General features: G+C 39.9%; 1 protein-coding gene across 1 annotated transcript in view; it reads left to right on the forward strand.

Moving 5' to 3' along the window:
* The window catches only part of LOC117445312 (multidrug and toxin extrusion protein 1-like), a 60,684-nt gene that overhangs the window by 27,884 nt on the left and 11,470 nt on the right, over positions 1–21,330 (forward strand). Inside the window, exons 2-8 of the mRNA XM_034080914.2 lie at positions 329–430; positions 524–592; positions 804–952; positions 6,026–6,068; positions 6,188–6,232; positions 6,317–6,414; positions 8,103–8,200. Coding sequence (XP_033936805.1) covers positions 329–430; positions 524–592; positions 804–952; positions 6,026–6,068; positions 6,188–6,232; positions 6,317–6,414; positions 8,103–8,200 — 604 coding nt within the window. The remainder of the gene's footprint in view (positions 1–328; positions 431–523; positions 593–803; positions 953–6,025; positions 6,069–6,187; positions 6,233–6,316; positions 6,415–8,102; positions 8,201–21,330) is intronic.

Genomic DNA, 21,330 nt, shown 5'->3' on the forward strand with positions numbered 1-21,330 from the left:
GGAACAATCAAACCAGAGGGGTAAAATGCTGACTCCTTTCAGATTTTAGGATTTTTATTCCTGCATCACTCTAGTTCCAATCTGATTTTCAAGTCTGTGAAAATATTTTTAAATGGTTTCTTGAAGAAAACATCTAATCTTGTATCATGGTATCGCTTCTAAAGACAACATCACAACAACACATGCCACCTTACCCTTGTGTTACATTTAATACAGTAAGGCTTACACTTTCTGCAGTGTCTCATGTTTTTTTAAATGTATGTATCCCTGCCATTTGTATAAACGAGAACGAAAGGAAAGCTATTATGTGTTTTGTTTTGCTCTACAGATCATTTCCCAGTTGATGGTGTTTATGCTCAGCTTCGTCAGCACGGTGTTCTGTGGTCATCTGGGCAAAACAGAACTAGCTGGGGTAGCTTTATCAATCGCGGTGAGCAGACCTTCTTGAATTCAAATCTGTTTTTGGCCTACCTTCCAGTACCGGCAATATTTATCTTTTAATGATCATGTTTTGTTTTGGCAGGTGGTTAACGTCACCGGTATTTCCATTGGCACTGGTTTGTCGTTAACTTGTGATACCCTCATATCTCAGGTAGTGTCCCCCCCCTTTAATTTGTCCAACCAAAACAAACAGAACCAATACAGCTGGATTCCCAGGCTGTCCTGGGGGCCCCTCTTTTAAAACAACTTAAAACAATGAGCTCTTGTATCATGTTAGTTTTCTTTGACCAGTCATACCCTTGGTGTGATTTGGTGTTTTCCAACTGTGGTTGTCTGAATATCCGTCTACCTGTGTCCCGCAGACGTATGGGAGTGGTAACCTGAAGCGTGTGGGGGTGATTCTCCAGAGGGGGATTCTGATTTTGCTGCTGGCCTGTTTCCCCTGCTGGGCCATCCTCATCAACACTGAACCTCTTCTCCTCGCTGTCAAACAGAGCCCAGAGGTGGCCAGGTTAGACATTACTCAACCCCCTAAAAACACATATTTTAGCTTCTTCCCTTCAGTGACACTCTTATCCAGTAGATGTGATCTTATCTAGACTATATGAACTCGGTTTTCTTGTTAAATCATGTTTGGACCCTGCAGTGTGTATCAGGCTGTGGTATCATAAATGTGCTAAGGCCTCAATTCATTGTCTAGACATGACCTAACAAACTCTAAGCGGCCTTTACATCCTAACCTCTCCTCTAAACGACAAACACCTACAGCATTTCATTTTGTCATGGACATGTGACCTTATATTTGGTGCATTCACACCGCAGTACTTTTCCCACAAAGGTTCATGAGAACTTAGTTCATGAGAACTCTTTAGTTCTCATGAACTCTTTAGTTCTCTTTAGTCATGAACTAAGTACAGATCGTGTTCACTCCGGAATAAGTTCCTGGGGAAGGATTGGGCAAATGAAGCCGCTGACGTCACTTATTCTTCTTCTGCTTTGGGTTTACTGTCAGGACGCAAACAACTTCACGGCGTATACTGCCGCCCAAAGTCCCCAGCCGGAAGTCCTCGGAGTTGGGGACTGGCTTCAGTAGAAGCTGCTGGGAGTCCCTGAAAAAATATTTTCTAGTGATAATCAGGAACAAAGATTAAAAACTAAACCCTGTGAAAGTGAAAACAATATAATACACACTTTTAGTGGTGCACGATAATTATCGGGCCGATAATTAAAAAATACTGCGGTGTGGGTGGATTGGGATGAGGGGCGCTTGTTTTTCCCTCGGCTCCTCCCGTTTTGCCAGTACTGTGGTATTAGTGGTTTAGGAAGAGGGGAGTTTTTCACAAATCCAGCGCTCCCTAACTCATGCCTGGCTGTGACGTAAATGGTGTGCGGCCGTGAAGCCAGGACAGTAAACAAACATGTCGTCGGTAGTATGGGACTATTTCAAAGTTTCAGAGTTAGATAGTTCGCTTGCTATTTGTATTAACACATGCAATGCAGAAGTTCCACGAGGAGGGAAAAAGGCAACGAACTATAATACTTCCAACCTGATTAGTCACCTGAAACATCGCCATGGCTACGATGGTGTGTTAAAAGCGTACGAAGATGCCTGCGCTGCTAAACTAGCGGCGAATCCAAAGCCAGCTGCAAAGGCACCGGGCTTTTACCTATCGACGAGGCTTTTGAAAAAGGCAAGAAGTTTGCCAGAGACGACCCCAGGGTTAGTTTTGTTCATAGTAGTAATGCTCATGTCATTTTATGGAGTCAGATTTGGGTCAATATTCTAGCGCGCAAAACAAGCTACTCACGAGCAGAAAATGTGCTTTTACACGCGCATGTAATGACCCTCGCGCGCAGATTAAACCCCCGCGAGCGTCTATGCGCTCGCTCGCGAGAGAGACAGACCTCTTGCTCCCTCGCGGGAGTGTCAGCCTCACTCGCTCGCGGAGTCTGTCTACGCGCGCGTGAAAAGTTTCTGGCACTTTGGGGTGGAGCCACTGGACTTTGATTGACAGCTGCCAGGAAGCCCGGAGTTGCCAGGTTCGATAAATGCCTGAACTACCAAAAGCCGAGGAGTGACAGCTGCAAGATCAGTTGGACGAGATTGAATGGTAAATGTGTCCAAAAAAAACTATTATATTCGTAAAGTGTACAGCTAATATATATATATATATAGATTAGTTAATTTTATATAAAACAATATATTTTTGAGTGGGCTGTATCTGTCGAAAACTGCTAGCTACTGTCTGCTGTATGCACCTCCCTTACGATATGAACTATAAATGAACTATAGTATTACTATAGTATATTATAAGAGTTGTATAGTGTCCTATAGTAAGTTTGTAGTGTTCTGTAGTATTTTTCACCAGCTATTGTATTACTATAGTTTTTTCTGTAGTGCCATTTTATTAGCTATAGTAGCCCTATAATATTTCAATAGTAATACTCTGTATCTAGAATACTGTATGTAGTATTCCTATATTATTTTAAATAGTATAATTCTAGTATAATATATAGTGTATCTGTAGTTGTTTTTTAAACACACTATAGAACACTCCTAATAGCATGATATTGTCATAGTGAATGCATATTATTACTATAGTGTTTGTAAAAGTATTACTATAGTGTTTTTGTTGGCGTTTCCGTATTAAGACTATATTATTTTAAATAGTAGCCTACTACTATAGTATAATATATAGTAATAGTATGATGTTGTCATAATGAATGCATATTATTACTATAGTGTTTATAAAAGTATTGCACTCCTAGAATTAATGTCATTTTTTTATATCAAATTAATTGAGATATATATATATATATATATTAGCTGTACACTTTACGAATATAATAGTTTTTTATGGACAACTTTACCATTCCATCTCGTCCAACTGTTCAGGCATTTATCAAACCTGGCAACTCCGGGGTTCCTGGCAGCTGTCAATCAAAGTCCAGTGGCTCCGCCCCAAAGTGTCAGAAACTTTTCACTCTCGCGTAGACAGACTCCACGAGCGAGTGAGGCTGACACTCTCGCGAGGGAGCAAGAGGGCTGTCTCTCGCGAGTCATTTTATGCGTGTGTAAAAGCACATTTTACGCTCGTGAGTAGCTTGTTTTACGTGCTAGAATATTGACCCAAATCTGACTCCATATCATTTGCTCACTACTAGTCTTTTTTTTACCACCAGGTGTGCAAAAACTACAGGTACATTTAATATATATATTATATTATTATCGGTTATCGGTATCGGTCTTGAGAAGCAGGAAGTTATCGGTATCGGTTTCAAAAAACCAATATCGTGCATCCCTACACACTTTTATGGAACCTTTTTGATTTACATTTGATCCTCAATGGACATCAGAAAAACGTTGTTTACCACTTGGTGGCAGCAGAAACAAAGATACAACAAAGTACAACATGGTCACCTGTAACGGAGGTGATCTTTGGAGCCGTAGAGCTTCGTTGTTGGCGAAGTGTATTGATTTGTTCCGCCCTAAACATTGCACAGGAAGCAAGTGATTATGTGTAATTTGTGCATCTGTTTTGTCGCGATCTGTCTGTGTTTTAGTTTGTCTGTCTGTGTTTCCTGTTTTAGTTTGAAAAGTATTCCCCCTGCCGTCTTGTTCTGTTTGGGTTCACCTGGTGCCCTGTGTTGTCTCCTCCCCCCCACCTGTGTCTTGTTGGTTTGATTAGTCTGTGGGTATTTAGGTTCTGTTTTCCTGTTAGTTCTGTGTGTGTGAGATCCTTGTGGCTGCTGACTGTGTTCACATGGACAGCAATATTGAGGCTGTGAATCATGTGTCCATGAGTAATAAATGCCCACACCGGGTTGTATTTGGGACGTTCTGCCTCTGCCTCCTTGCTTGGTCGGGCCGCTCAACGGTCAGCTTCACATCACCTTTTACATATAGTTAGTGGCAAATTCTAGAAAAATAGTTGATTTTAAAGGAATGGTAATGCTCATGACACTCATTTTTAAATAATTATCATCCGATAAAACAGACCAGTCTCTGCCAGTCTTTCTTTTTTTTTTTAATCCGATGACATTATCAGTGATTTTAAACTGATTATATACCGAATAACATCAACACTGTGGGCGCCGCCATTTCCCGGACGTGACGTAAACCATGCGTTTGGTTTTCGAGGACACGTTGATCTCCATGTTATTTACTGTAGTTTCTCTCTTCAAATATGCCTCACTGTATCGCGAAATATTGCCACAATTCTTGATAGGAACATCCACGGAATGCTTAGTTCCATCTGTTGCCAAAAGGTAAGCGTAAGAAGTACATTCGGAGGCAGTGGCTAGCGAAATGTGGCCGGCCCGAACCGAGAGATTTACAGGCTCATGTATGCAGCGAACATTTCAAATTTTCCGGACGACTACTCTGAGAGTATAATAAAACATAACATGGGATTTATGGAACAACCATTACTTAATGGAGATGCAGTACCATCGGTCTTTCTGGTGTCATCACCGACCAGGACACCAGTTCGGCCAGTTGAGAAATCGCCCTCTGCAAGTGTGGAAGCGACGGAGGAGCAGAAGTAGTGGCTCGGAGTAAGAATAAGGTATGTTATAGCGCATTTCCATTGCAGCGGCTAGTCCCGTTTTAACGTCCTTTAGCATCCAGGCCAGGACAGTTTTTGGTGGCCTTTCCATATAGCGTAGTACCGACTAGTGTGTATTTCCCCCCAGTTTTTTTCAGGCCCCATAAAATCGTGATTCTATGGCAGGGACAACGAAGGCTGAGTATGCTAAACTAGAGAGGGAATCGCTAGCAAGGGTGGTACTACATGCATACATATACTAGTATCTTATATCATCCTCCCATTATACACACATGCATTTCCAAACATCTGACTACCTATGTTGCAAATGTATTATCTCTTCATTACACACGGCATCTATTGCACGTCTTGTCCGTCCTGGGGAGGGATCCCTCCTCTGTTGGCTCTCCCTGAGGTTTCTCCCATGTTCCCTTTAAACTGGGGGTTTTTCTCGGAAGTTTTTCCTTGTACGATGTGAGGGTTTACGGACAGAGGGTGTCGTATTGTCATACTGATAAAACATCAAAACTTCTTCCTCTGCTGACGAGTCCGAACTCAAATATTCAGCCATGTTTCCGTGTGTTGACAAAGTGAACGCATGGATGACGTCACGACCATCACGTGACTACTGAAAATGGCAAAAATGGCGGCGGCCAGACGGAATATAAAGGTTTTGATAAAAAAGAGCTATAAAATCATTATTTACTACCGGGAATATCGCTGATTTCTTCAGGGTATGGTTTAAACATAATGTTTCACTAAATACTGAAGTTTTGATTAATTATCTAATGAGTGGACCATTCCTTTAAACTCTTCCACGAGATACGGAGAAACCAACGCTTTCATTCAGAGTTGTGTTATTATTAATTGATTGAACTGGTTTTTAATTGGATGTATGCACTGATATAGATCCAGATCCAATTTTGTCAACAGAGAATTACTTATAACCTTTTATTTTATAAAGCTAAGATATGTACAGTCCTATGGTTCAACCCAACAATGACATTTGCACATTTCTTTTTTTTTCCTGCATGAAGTCTCGCCCAGCTCTATGTGAAGATCTTCATGCCTGCTCTGCCGGTGAGTGTGGTGCATTCTAAACTAATGACACAACACATACATCTGATATAATGGCATTGTTCTGACTCTCAATTACCAGCCAAATGACACTGATTCAAATGTGCCGTTTCCTTCTTTAGGCTGCTTTTATGTACCAGCTGCAAGGGAGGTATCTTCAAAATCAGGTGCAGATGCTAATCTACAAAAAGGTCAATGGGTCGACCCAAGTTATTCAAATTGATACTGACACCAGGTGCTTTGATTTACAGGGGATTATTTGGCCTCAGGTGGTGACTGGAGTGGTTGCAAATATCTTCAATGCAATCACGCAATACGTCTTCCTTTACCCACTGGATTTGGGCGTTGCGTGAGTTTTTCAACATCACCTTATTGCCATTGTACCAAAACATTCATACATTTAAAAAACACTTTCACATTCACATTTAATGTGAATAGCAGGACTTTTCTGCAGCACCACAATACTTTATGCAGATATCTTTCACATAATTTGCCTTTACCAAATATTGTGCTTACTAGTGTTTATCACTGGTGTTGTAATGGATAACCTTGAACAGAGACATTTGTAAAGAATAGATCAGGGGTGCCCAACCAGTCGAGGGGGGAGATTCCCAGTCGATCGCGAGATGTGTCTAAAAATAGAACAACAATATTCTGTTTTATCGTTAACTATTTCGCTGATGTTGTCCCTGTCAACCATGGGGTGTCAACAGGAGTGACAGTCCGCAGTGCACACACAAGACCGCAACAAAGAAGCCCAAAATATATAATTTTCACTCAGAGTGGGAGGATGATTATTTTTGTATCTATTCCAATTCAAAGTCCATCTGTCTCATCTGCAATGCGAGCGTGGCTTTACCGAAGAAGGGTAATTTAGGAGAGGCATTTCAAAACAGTGCACAAAAGCTACGAGACGGAATTCCCTCCTAATTCTGCCCTACGCTCCCAAAAGGGGAGGGGCCTGAGAGGACAGCAGTCCATTTTCACCAGGCCCAACAACAAGAGCAAGGCTGCTACCATAGCATCTTATCGTGTCAGTCACGTTCTTGCGAAACACATGAAGTCTTTCAAAGACGGCGAAGTTGTGAAAGAAGCATTCCTGGAGGCTGCCGACGCGCTTTTGGGGGCATTAAAAATAACAGCAGCATTTCAACAGGTTTTTGATATAATAAAAACTCAAGTTAGATACGTTATTAATCAGCTGTAAGTTTTAGTTGTTTGAACTCATTCATTATAATTATTGTACAAAATGGTATAAGAATGCAAACTTAAATTGATTATAGTCTATTATCAATTCCGGTTAAGAAACTAGTGTTGCTTGCATCCTATTTTAAAGGCATTTCTTTTTATACTCGACAAAAATGCAACAAAAAAAGGGTTTGATTCTATTAATTTTGTCTTTTTTATTGCACTTTGGCAGCAGATTCCTGTGTAGCTTGAGATCTGAGTTGTCTTATTAGTAAGCCTAATTTATACTTTTGTAGCAACACTATTTTTATATAATGGCAAAGAAAGGGTTCAGAGTCTTTTCTTTTTTCCCTGTGTCATATGTGGCAGCACTGTTCAATGTTTCTTGAAAACATTACCCACTGTAGTATATGACGTGTGAATAAACTCCAACTCTGTATCAACAACACTGTTGTGTAACTTCAGTTAAATACTTGTATGTGTGTGTAGATTAGAAAGAGGTATGATAAAGGATCTGCAGTATTTTATGAAGTAATAATCGTACAAAGGTCAGTTTTATTCAAGTAGAAGTGTGTATTTACCTGGTAGTAATGGCTACGCCTCTCTATTTGGACTGGTAGATCTCAGCAGACTGGCAACTTTACAAGTAGCTCTCGGTTCAAAAAAGGTTGGGCACCCCTGGAATAGATCTATATATGTATATATATATTTATTTAAAGTAATGTATTTTATATTAATCTGAACACAATTTGAACACAAAATGTATTATGAACTCTAGTTTCCTATCCTTGAGCAGCTGTCAACAAAAATGTGAAATATAATGCTTTCTATGTTTCCTGTGCTGTGAAGCGGCTCCTCTGCAGCCAATGCTATCTCCCAGTATGTGCTGTCTGTGGCCTTATACGTCTACATCTGCTGGAAGGGTCTGCATAAGGCCACATGGGGAGGTCAGTAGTTTTCTCATTGTCATTGACACATTTTAAATGTGTGGACTTTCTTGTTCTGTCCAGTAATGTCATCGTCTTTCATCATGCAAGTCTCTGCCCTTTCACACACCTTGGTTTTTCATTGTGCGGCTTCTACATTTTAATGTTTGACAAGATTAGTTACACTATAACTGAGTAATGTTTTCTGGAGGAGAAGTTACTGTGATGACTCAGCTGCCTCAAGTCAGGCTTTACTTTTAAGTTATTGAATTTGTTAGGAGCTGTGAGAAGCAATTTGTTTAAAACTAGAAATAATTTGCCAGAAGTACAGAATCAGGGTGTCCGCGGGGTCTTAAAAAGTATTAAAAGTTTATCAATCAATTTAGCGAAAATTAAGGCTATTAAAAAGTATTAAACAGCATTTTCCAAGGTATTACATTTGTAGCTTGTTTTCAATAAGTATATAATTGTCCAAAGAGGTTGTATTCTAAAGTCTGCCTGAATGTAATCATTGCGTAGGTGCGTAGTGTGATTCTGTGTAGTTTATGTATGGCATCCCGTTGGATTTGACGTCATCTGAACAGGACATCGCATGCTCACTGCTTGATAGCGCGCGAAGGTCCGTTTAAGCCAGTTGTTAAACAACATCGTTATGAGGAAATGCAAGTTTGCGTCCAAATGGTTGGAAGATAAGGAGGAAGCACAATCAATACTGTATAGTCAATGTGAGGTAAAGTGTGTCGCCAATGTAACCGGTTAGAACTCCAAGTGGCAATGAGGTCTTAAAATGAAAGATCCAAGATCCAAAAATACTTAAAGATCCAAAAATACTTAAAGTTCCAACAATACAGTAAATTCCAAAAATACTTACATTTCCAAATATTCTTAAAGTTCCAAATACTTAAAGTTCCAAAAATACCGTAAATTCTAAAAATACTTAAAGTTCCAAATATACTTACATTTCCAAATATACTTACATTTCCAAATATACTTAAAGTTCCAAAAATACCGTAAATTCCAAAAATACTTAAAGTTCCAAATATACTTAAAGTTCCAAAAATACTTACATTTCCAAATATTCTTAAAGTTCCAAATATACTTAAAGTTCCAAAAATACCCTAAATTCTAAAAATACTTAAAGTTCCAAATATACTTAAAGGTCCAAAAATATTTAAAGACCCAAAAATACTTAAAGTTCCAAACATACCGCAAATGGTTGGAAGATAAGGAGGAAGGACAATCAATACTGTATATAGTAAATGTGAGGTAAAGTGTGTCGCCAATGTAACCGGTTAGAACTCCAAGTGGCGATGAGCAAGGTCGGATTAACCATATGGGCAACCTGGGTAAGTGCCCAGGGGCCCATGAGCAAAGAGGGCCCTCAGTGACAAGATAAAAAATAAAAAAAAGGTTTTTTTCGGGCACAACCTCACTCATCATACATTGTTTTAAATGACACTCACTCTTCGCCATATATAACACAGCTTTTCTATAGGGTCAAATTAATATATGTTCTAAACCGTCTCTGTATACTGTAGGTCTCACTCAAGCCCCCAGGAAGTGCGGCGGACTCTGATGAGAATATTCGTTGTGGCCAAACGGCAGTACTACACCTCCGTTAGGTTGCTGGGCTCGGAAACACTTTTTCCCATTGGATAATTTGTTTTAAACTACCCAGTATGAACGTTTGTATAGCCCTAATTAAAACATTCGGTCCTCAAGTTGTAAAATGTGCTAATAACATTATTCTGAGAGTTATGTTCCTCAGCATAATGAACGCGCATCCACCCATGGGACCGCGCTGCCCGGCACGTTCGTAACTAATAAAACTCCTTGTGTACTATATTTGGCATTAAGTGGGGTGCTGCTCTGAGGTTGTGAGTGATATTACCTAGGTATTCCTGAGCCATACACTGTCTTGGGATCTTATCCATTGTATCTTTGTCTTGTGATTTTTTACTAAAAGGGCAAAAGGCTAGACCTACTTTGGTTGAACTATGTGGCTGCGTCCCTGCTTTTGACAAATAGGTGTGCGATGTGACATGCCAGATTGACTGAAAATTCTAAATATTGGTCATGTTGGTATGTTTGGGTAGGCGTGGTGTTAATTGTTGGTACGTGGGTTGGGGGGGGGCCCATGAGCGCTCAGTGCCCAGGGGCCCTGGAGGTACTAATCCGGCCTTGGCGATGAGGTAATTATCGTGACAGGCCTTGGTTGCGTTCCGATAATCCAAAAATCAGCTCCTAAGTTCTAACCCTATCGTCTATTCCTTGACCTCTGAGTGAAACGTCACGGGGTTAAGGGATAGTGGATAGGAGAATTCAAAAGGATTTAGGAGAAGAGACTGCGGTACTTTAGAGAATCCGAATGCACTTTCACTATCCCACGTGTTTATGATGCGCCAGCGGACGTCATGAATATGCGTCTGCTGCTGTGGGGAAACTATTGGAAACTACAGTTTTCTATACAGCGGACTACAACATGGATGTTTAATAAGAACGAGGGACTACTGTAAACTCATCTGAGACTCTGCACCGTGCTCTGATGCTGTTGTGTTATGCTTTATGAATGTGGACAACAGAGAAACATATTCTTCAGGACCAAAGTTGGAATTGAAATAAAAAAGGAAAGTGAAACTGCTCGTCACCCTCTCCCTCCGGTCCACATTAATACAAATGATCCCAATACGTATGATTGTATGAAAATATCTTAAAATCAATACAAATGTATTTATTATAAACGTTAGTCCTTAACATCTATCACTGTGTATATCACCATTCAAACATCTTTTAAAAGTTGAACAAACCCCACACAGCTCAGTAAAGACTGTGAGATGTTGTTTATTATATTATAATACTGATGAACGTTCAAAACAAAGCACTTTGGCAACTTACCACATACGTTTTAAAATGCTTAATAAGCACCGTAACTTTCATGATATCATTTCTCAGTCATAATCGGTTGTTTCCGTGAACGGCCGACTTTTGAGTGACGACAAATGCTGTGGCTGCAATGCATTGTGGGGCAGCATTTTCTCCTCTCCTTTCGGTTAGGGAGGTCCAGTGGGTTCTAAGCTAAAGAGGTTATAAAGGAAGTTGAAACCTCCTTTCCTTTCATTTGGAGATTGGAACGGCACTTATCATGGCTGCCACTGAAGGACTTCCGAATCATTTCACTCGGTTAGGAAGGTTCCTAAGCTAAATGGACTATGGAACGCAACCCTATCTTCAGCATATTTTACTGGTCATAGTCCGGTAATTACCGACTAACGGGAACTCTGGATGACGTATAGTGGTCTCATTTAGTGACTTGTCTACAGTTATAAGCTTCATTATTCACCGGCAGGGTATTCAATGACGTATTTTATGTTCTAGAACAAAACTTGAAAAACTCTTCACTTCATTTTAGGATTCTAAGGAAAAATGCACTCAAAAAAACATTGAGTTGGAACAATCAAACCAGAGGGGTAAAATGCTGACTCCTTTCAGATTTTAGGATTTTTATTCCTGCATCACTCTAGTTCCAATCTGATTTTCAAGTCTGTGAAAATATTTTTAAATGGTTTCTTGAAGAAAACATCTAATCTTGTATCATGGTATCACTTCTAAAGACAACATCACAACAACACATGCCACCTTACCCTTGTGTTATATTTAATACAGTAAGGCTTACACTTTCTGCAGTGTCTCATGTTTTTTTAAATGTATGTATCCCTGCCATTTGTATAAAACGAGAACGAAAGGAAAGCTATTATGTGTTTTGTTTTGCTCTACAGATCATTTCCCAGTTGATGGTGTTTATGCTCAGCTTCGTCAGCACGGTGTTTCTGTGGTCATCTGGGCAAAACAGAACTAGCTGGGGTAGCTTTATCAATCGCGGGTGAGCAGACCTTCTTGAATTCAAATCTGTTTTTGGCCTACCTTCCAGTACCGGCAATAATTTATCTTTTAATGATCATGTTTTGTTTTGGCAGGTGGTTACGTCACCGGTATTTCCATTGGCACTGGTTTGTCGTTAACTTGTGATACCCTCATATCTCAGGGTAGTGTCCCCCCCCTTAATTTGTCCAACCAAAACAAACAGAAACCAATACAGCTGGATTCCCAGCTGTCCTGGGGGCCCCTCTTTTAAAACAACTTAAAACAATGAGCTCTTGTATCATGTTAGTTTTCTTTGACCAGTCATACCCTTGGTGTGATTTGGTGTTTTCCAACTGTGGTTTGTCTGAATATCCGTCTACCTGTGTCCCGCAGACGTATGGGAGTGGTAACCTGAAGCGTGTGGGGGTGATTCTCCAGAGGGGGATTCTGATTTTGCTGCTGGCCTGTTTCCCCCTGCTGGGCCATCCTCATCAAACACTGAACTCTCTCCTCGCTGTCAAACAGAGCCCAGAGGTGGCCAGGTTTAGACATTACTCAACCCCCTAAAAACACATATTTTAGCTTCTTCCCTTCAGTGACACTCTTATCCAGTAGATGTGATCTTATCTAGACTATATGAACTCGGTTTTCTTGTTAAATCATGTTTGGACCCTGCAGTGTGTATCAGGCTGTGGTATCATAAATGTGCTAAGGCCTCAATTCATTGTCTAGACATGACCTAACAAACTCTAAGCGGCCTTTACATCCTAACCTCTCCTCTAAACGACAAACACCTACAGCATTTCATTTTGTCATGGACATGTGACCTTATATTTGGTGCATTCACACCGCAGTACTTTTCCCACAAAGGTTCATGAGAACTTAGTTCATGAGAACTCTTTAGTTCTCATGAACTCTTTAGTTCTCTTTAGTCATGAACTAAGTACAGATCGTGTTCACTCCGGAATAAGTTCCTGGGGAAGGATTGGGCAAATGAAGCCGCTGACGTCACTTATTCTTCTTCTGCTTTGGGTTTACTGTCAGGACGCAAACAACTTCACGGCGTATACTGCCGCCCAAAGTCCCCAGCCGGAAGTCCTCGGAGTTGGGGACTGGCTTCAGTAGAAGCTGCTGGGAGTCCCTGAAAAAATATTTTCTAGTGATAATCAGGAACAAAGATTAAAAACTAAACCCTGTGAAAGTGAAAACAATATAATACACACTTTTAGTGGTGCACGATAATTATCGGGCCGATAATTAAAAAATACTGCGGTGTGGGTGGATTGGGATGAGGGGCGCTTGTTTTTCCCTCGGCTCCTCCCGTTTTGCCAGTACTGTGGTATTAGTGGTTTAGGAAGAGGGGAGTTTTTCATAAATCCAGCGCTCCCTAACTCATGCCTGGCTGTGACGTAAATGGTGTGCGGCCGTGAAGCCAGGACAGTAAACAAACATGTCGTCGGTAGTATGGGACTATTTCAAAGTTTCAGAGTTAGATAGTTCGCTTGCTATTTGTATTAACACATGCAATGCAGAAGTTCCACGAGGAGGGAAAAAGGCAACGAGCTATAATACTTCCAACCTGATTAGTCACCTGAAACATCGCCATGGCTACGATGGTGTGTTAAAAGCGTACGAAGATGCCTGCGCTGCTAAACTAGCGGCGAATCCAAAGCCAGCTGCAAAGGCACCGGGCTTTTACCTATCGACGAGGCTTTTGAAAAAGGCAAGAAGTTTGCCAGAGACGACCCCAGGGTTAGTTTTGTTCATAGTAGTAATGCTCATGTCATTTTATGGAGTCAGATTTGGGTCAATATTCTAGCGCGCAAAACAAGCTACTCACGAGCAGAAGAAAATGTGCTTTTACACGCGCATGTAATGACCCTCGCGCGCAGATTAAACCCCCCGCGAGCGTCTATGCGCTCGCTCGCGAGAGAGACCCGACCTCTTGCTCCCTCGCGGGAGTGTCAGCCTCACTCGCTCGCGGAGTCTGTCTACGCGCGCGTGAAAAGTTTCTGGCACTTTGGGTGGAGCCACTGGACTTTGATTGACAGCTGCCAGGAAGCCCGGAGTTGCCAGGTTCGATAAATGCCTGAACTACCAAAAGCCGAGGAGTGACAGCTGCAAGATCAGTTGGACGAGATTGAATGGTAATGTGTCCAAAAAAAACTATTATATTCGTAAAGTGTACAGCTAATATATATATTATATATAGATTAGTTAATTTTATATAAACAATATATTTTTGAGTGGGCTGTATCTGTCGAAAAACTGCTAGCTACTGTCTGCTGTATGCACCTCCCTTACGATATGAACTATAAATGAACTATAGTATTACTATAGTATATTATAAGAGTTGTATAGTGTCCTATAGTAAGTTTGTAGTGTTTCTGTAGTATTTTTCACCAGCTATTGTATTACTATAGTTTTTTCTGTAGTGCCATTTTATTAGCTATAGTAGCCCTATAATATTTCAATAGTAATACTCTGTATCTAGAATACTGTATGTAGTATTCCTATATTATTTTAAATAGTATAATTCTAGTATAATATATAGTGTATCTGTAGTTGTTTTTTAAAACACACTATAGAACACTCCTAATAGCATGATATTGTCATAGTGAATGCATATTATTACTATAGTGTTTGTAAAAGTATACTATAGTGTTTTTGTTGGCGTTTCCGTATTAAGACTATATTATTTTAAATAGTAGCCTACTACTATAGTATAATATATAGTAATAGTATGATGTTGTCATAATGAATGCATATTATTACTATAGTGTTTATAAAAGTATTGCACTCCTAGAATTAATGTCATTTTTTTATATCAAATTAATTGAGATATATATATATATATATATTAGCTGTACACCTTACGAATATAATAGTTTTTTATGGACAACTTTACCATTCCAATCTCGTCCAACTGTTCAGGCATTTATCAAACCTGGCAACTCCGGGGTTCCTGGCAGCTGTCAATCAAAGTCCAGTGGCTCCGCCCCAAAGTGTCAGAAACTTTTCACTCTCGCGTAGACAGACTCCACGAGCGAGTGAGGCTGACACTCTCGCGAGGGAGCAAGAGGGCTGTCTCTCGCGAGGGAGCAAGAGGGCTGTCTCTCGCGAGTCATTTTATGCGTGTGTAAAAGCACATTTTACGCTCGTGAGTAGCTTGTTTTACGTGCTAGAATATTGACCCAAATCTGACTCCATATCATTTGCTCACTACTAGTCTTTTTTTTACCACCAGGTGTGCAAAAACTACAGGTACATTTAATATATATATTATATTATTATCGGTTATCGGTATCGGTCTTGAGAAGCAGGAAGTTATCGGTATCGGTTTCAAAAAACCAATATCGTGCATCCCTACACACTTTTATGGAACCTTTTTGATTTACATTTGATCCTCAATGGACATCAGAAAAACGTTGTTTACCACTTGGTGGCAGCAGAAACAAAGATACAACAAAGTACAACATGGTCACCTGTAACGGAGGTGATCTTTGGAGCCGTAGAGCTTCGTTGTTGGCGAAGTGTATTGATTTGTTCCGCCCTAAAACATTGCACAGGAAGCAAGTGATTATGTGTAATTTGTGCATCTGTTTGTCGCGATCTGTCTGTGTTTTAGTTTGTCTGTCTGTGTTTCCTGTTTTAGTTTGAAAAGTATTCCCCCTGCCGTCTTGTCTGTTGGGTTCACCTGGTGCCCTGTGTTGTCTCCTCCCCCCCACCTGTGTCTTGTTGGTTTGATTAGTCTGTGGGTATTTAGGTTCTGTTTTCCTGTTAGTCTGTGTGTGTGAGATCCTTGTGGCTGCTGACTGTGTTCACATGGACAGCAATATTGAGGCTGTGAATCATGTGTCCATGAGTAATAAATGCCCACACCGGGTTGTATTTGGGACGTTCTGCCTCTGCCTCCTTGCTTGGTCGGGCCGCTCAACGGTCAGCTTCACATCACCTTTTACATATAGTTAGTGCAAATTCTAGAAAAATAGTTGATTTTAAAGGAATGGTATGCTCATGACACTCATTTTTAAATAATTATCATCCGATAAAACAGACCAGTCTCTGCCAGTCTTTCTTTTTTTTTTTTTAATCCGATGACATTATCAGTGATTTTAAACTGATTATATACCGAAATAACATCAACACTGTGGGCGCCGCCATTTTCCGGACGTGACGTAAACCATGCGTTTGGTTTTCGAGGACACGTTGATCTCCATGTTATTTACTGTAGTTTCTCTCTTCAAATATGCCTCACTGTATCGCGAAATATTGCCACAATTCTGATAGGAACAATCCACGGAATGCTTAGTTCCATCTGTTGCCAAAAGGTAAGCGTAAGAAGTACATTCGGAGGCAGTGGCTAGCGAAATGTGGCCGGCCCGAACCGAGAGATTTACAGGCTCATGTATGCAGCGAACATTTCAAATTTCCGGACGACTACTCTGAGAGTATAATAAAACATAACATCGGATTTATGGAACAACCATTACTTAATGGAGATGCAGTACCATCGGTCTTTCTGGTGTCATCACCGACCAGGACACCAGTTCGGCCAGTTGAGAAATCGCCCTCTGCAAGTGTGAAGCGACGGAGGAGCAGAAGTAGTGCTCGGAGTAAGAATAAGGTATGTTATAGCGCATTTCCATTGCAGCGGCTAGTCCCGTTTTAACGTCCTTTAGCATCCAGGCCAGGACAGTTTTTGGTGGCCTTTCCATATAGCGTAGTACCGACTAGTGTGTATTTCCCCCCAGTTTTTTCAGGCCCCATAAAATCGTGATTCTATGGCCAGGGACAACGAAGCTGAGTATGCTAAACTAGAGAGGGAATCGCTAGCAAGGGTGGTACTACATGCATACATATACTAGTATCTTATATCATCCTCCCATTATACACACATGCATTTCCAAACATCTGGACTACCTATGTTGCAAATGTATTATCTCTTCAATTTACACACGGCATCTATTGCACGTCTGTCCGTCCTGGGAGAGGGATCCCTCCTCTGTTGCTCTCCCTGAGGTTTCTCCCATGTTCCCTTTAAACTGGGGGTTTTCTTCGGAAGTTTTTCCTTGTACGATGTGAGGGTTTACGGACAGAGGGTGTCGTATTGTCATACTGATAAAACATCAAAACTTCTTCCTCTGCTGACGAGTCCGAACTCAAATATTCAGCCATGTTTCCGTGTGTTGACAAAGTGAACGCATGGATGACGTCACGACCATCACGTGACTACTGAAAATGGCAAAAATGGCGGCGGCCAGACGGAATATAAAGGTTTTGATAAAAAAGAGCTATAAAATCATTATTTACCGGGGAATATCGCTGATTTCTTCAGGGTATGGTTTAAACATAATGTTTCACTAAATACTGAAGTTTTGATTAATTATCTAATGAGTGGACCATTCCTTTAAACTCTTCCACGAGATACGGAGAAACCAACGCTTTCATTCAGAGTTGTGTTTTTATTAATTTGATTGAACTGGTTTTTAATTGGATGTATGCACTGATATAGATCCAGATCCAATTTTGTCAACAGAGAATTACTTATAACCTTTTATTTTATAAAGCTAAGATATGTACAGTCCTATGGTTCAACCCAACAATGACATTTGCACATTTCTTTTTTTTTTCCTGCATGAAGTCTCGCCCAGCTCTATGTGAAGATCTTCATGCCTGCTCTGCCGGTGAGTGTGGTGCATTCTAAACTAATGACACAACACATACATCTGATATAATGGCATTGTTCTGACTCTCAATTACCAGCCAAATGACACTGATTCAAATGTGCCGTTTCCTTCTTTAGGCTGCTTTTATGTACCAGCTGCAAGGGAGGTATCTTCAAAATCAGGTGCAGATGCTAATCTACAAAAAGGTCAATGGGTCGACCCAAGTTATTCAAATTGATACTGACACCAGGTGCTTTGATTTACAGGGGATTATTTGGCCTCAGGTGGTGACTGGAGTGGTTGCAAATATCTTCAATGCAATCACGCAATACGTCTTCCTTTACCCACTGGATTTGGGCGTTGCGTGAGTTTTTCAACATCACCTTATTGCCATTGTACCAAAACATTCATACATTTAAAAAACACTTTCACATTCACATTTAATGTGAATAGCAGGACTTTTCTGCAGCACCACAATACTTTATGCAGATATCTTTCACATAATTTGCCTTTACCAAATATTGTGCTTACTAGTGTTTATCACTGGATTGTTGTAATGGATAACCTTGAACAGAGACATTTGTAAAGAATAGATCAGGGGTGCCCAACCAGTCGAGGGGGGAGATTCCCAGTCGATCGCGAGATGTGTCTAAAAATAGAACAACAATATTCTGTTTTATCGTTAACTATTTCGCTGATGTTGTCCCTGTCAACCATGGGGTGTCAACAGGAGTGACAGTCCGCAGTGCACACACACAAGACCGCAACAAAGAAGCCCAAAATATATAATTTTCACTCAGAGTGGGAGGATGATTATTTTTGTATCTATTCCAATTCAAAGTCCATCTGTCTCATCTGCAATGCGAGCGTGGCTTTACCGAAGAAGGGTAATTTAGGAGAGGCATTTCAAAACAGTGCACAAAAGCTACGAGACGGAATTCCCTCCTAATTCTGCCCTACGCTCCCAAAAGGGGAGGGGCCTGAGAGGACAGCAGTCCATTTTCACCAGGCCCAACAACAAGAGCAAGGCTGCTACCATAGCATCTTATCGTGTCAGTCACGTTCTTGCGAAACACATGAAGTCTTTCAAAGACGGCGAAGTTGTGAAAGAAGCATTCCTGGAGGCTGCCGACGCGCTTTTGGGGGCATTAAAAATAACAGCAGCATTTCAACAGGTTTTTGATATAATAAAAACTCAAGTTAGATACGTTATTAATCAGCTGTAAGTTTTAGTTTGTTTGAACTCATTCATTATAATTATTGTACAAAATGGTATAAGAATGCAAACTTAAATTGATTATAGTCTATTATCAATTCCGGTTAAGAAACTAGTGTTGCTTGCATCCTATTTTAAAGGCATTTCTTTTTATACTCGACAAAAATGCAACAAAAAAAGGGTTTGATTCTATTAATTTTGTCTTTTTTATTGCACTTTGGCAGCAGATTCCTGTGTAGCTTGAGATCTGAGTTGTCTTATTAGTAAGCCTAATTTATACTTTTGTAGCAACACTATTTTTATATAATGGCAAAGAAAGGGTTCAGAGTCTTTTCTTTTTTCCCTGTGTCATATGTGGCAGCACTGTTCAATGTTTCTTGAAAACATTACCCACTGTAGTATATGACGTGTGAATAAACTCCAACTCTGTATCAACAACACTGTTGTGTAACTTCAGTTAAATACTTGTATGTGTGTGTAGATTAGAAAGAGGTATGATAAAGGATCTGCAGTATTTTATGAAGTAATAATCGTACAAAGGTCAGTTTTATTCAAGTAGAAGTGTGTATTTACCTGGTAGTAATGGCTACGCCTCTCTATTTGGACTGGTAGATCTCAGCAGACTGGCAACTTTACAAGTAGCTCTCGGTTCAAAAAAGGTTGGGCACCCCTGGAATAGATCTATATATGTATATATATATTTATTTAAAGTAATGTATTTTATATTAATCTGAACACAATTTGAACACAAAATGTATTATGAACTCTAGTTTCCTATCCTTGAGCAGCTGTCAACAAAAATGTGAAATATAATAATGCTTTCTATGTTTCCTGTGCTGTGAAGCGGCTCCTCTGCAGCCAATGCTATCTCCCAGTATGTGCTGTCTGTGGCCTTATACGTCTACATCTGCTGGAAGGGTCTGCATAAGGCCACATGGGGAGGTCAGTAGTTTTCTCATTGTCATTGACACATTTTAAATGTGTGGACTTTCTTGTTCTGTCCAGTAATGTCATCGTCTTTCATCATGCAAGTCTCTGCCCTTTCACACACCTTGGTTTTTCATTGTGCGGCTTCTACATTTTAATGTTTGACAAGATTAGTTACACTATAACTGAGTAATGTTTTCTGGAGGAGAAGTTACTGTGATGACTCAGCTGCCTCAAGTCAGGCTTTACTTTTAAGTTATTGAATTTGTTAGGAGCTGTGAGAAGCAATTTGTTTAAAACTAGAAATAATTTGCCAGAAGTACAGAATCAGGGTGTCCGCGGGGTCTTAAAAAGTATTAAAAGTTTATCAATCAATTTAGCGAAAATTAAGGCTATTAAAAAGTATTAAACAGCATTTTCCAAGGTATTACATTTGTAGCTTGTTTTCAATAAGTATATAATTGTCCAAAGAGGTTGTATTCTAAAGTCTGCCTGAATGTAATCATTGCGTAGGTGCGTAGTGTGATTCTGTGTAGTTTATGTATGGCATCCCGTTGGATTTGACGTCATCTGAACAGGACATCGCATGCTCACTGCTTGATAGCGCGCGAAGGTCCGTTTAAGCCAGTTGTTAAACAACATCGTTATGAGGAAATGCAAGTTTGCGTCCAAATGGTTGGAAGATAAGGAGGAAGCACAATCAATACTGTATAGTCAATGTGAGGTAAAGTGTGTCGCCAATGTAACCGGTTAGAACTCCAAGTGGCAATGAGGTCTTAAAATGAAAGATCCAAGATCCAAAAATACTTAAAGATCCAAAAATACTTAAAGTTCCAACAATACAGTAAATTCCAAAAATACTTACATTTCCAAATATTCTTAAAGTTCCAAATATACTTAAAGTTCCAAAAATACCGTAAATTCTAAAAATACTTAAAGTTCCAAATATACTTACATTTCCAAATATACTTACATTTCCAAATATACTTAAAGTTCCAAAAATACCGTAAATTCCAAAAATACTTAAAGTTCCAAATATACTTAAAGTTCCAAAAATACTTACATTTCCAAATATTCTTAAAGTTCCAAATATACTTAAAGTTCCAAAAATACCCTAAATTCTAAAAATACTTAAAGTTCCAAATATACTTAAAGGTCCAAAAATATTTAAAGACCCAAAAATACTTAAAGTTCCAAACATACCGCAAATGGTTGGAAGATAAGGAGGAAGGACAATCAATACTGTATATAGTAAATGTGAGGTAAAGTGTGTCGCCAATGTAACCGGTTAGAACTCCAAGTGGCGATGAGCAAGGTCGGATTAACCATATGGGCAACCTGGGTAAGTGCCCAGGGGCCCTTGAGCAAAGAGGGCCCTCAGTGACAAGATGAAAAAAAAAAAAAATTATTATTTTAATTATAATTTTTTTTCGGGCACAACCTCACTCATCATACATTGTTTTAAATGACACTCACTC

The sequence above is a fragment of the Pseudochaenichthys georgianus genome, chromosome 1 (genome assembly GCF_902827115.2).
Source record: "Pseudochaenichthys georgianus chromosome 1, fPseGeo1.2, whole genome shotgun sequence".
Taxonomy (NCBI): domain Eukaryota; kingdom Metazoa; phylum Chordata; class Actinopteri; order Perciformes; family Channichthyidae; genus Pseudochaenichthys; species Pseudochaenichthys georgianus.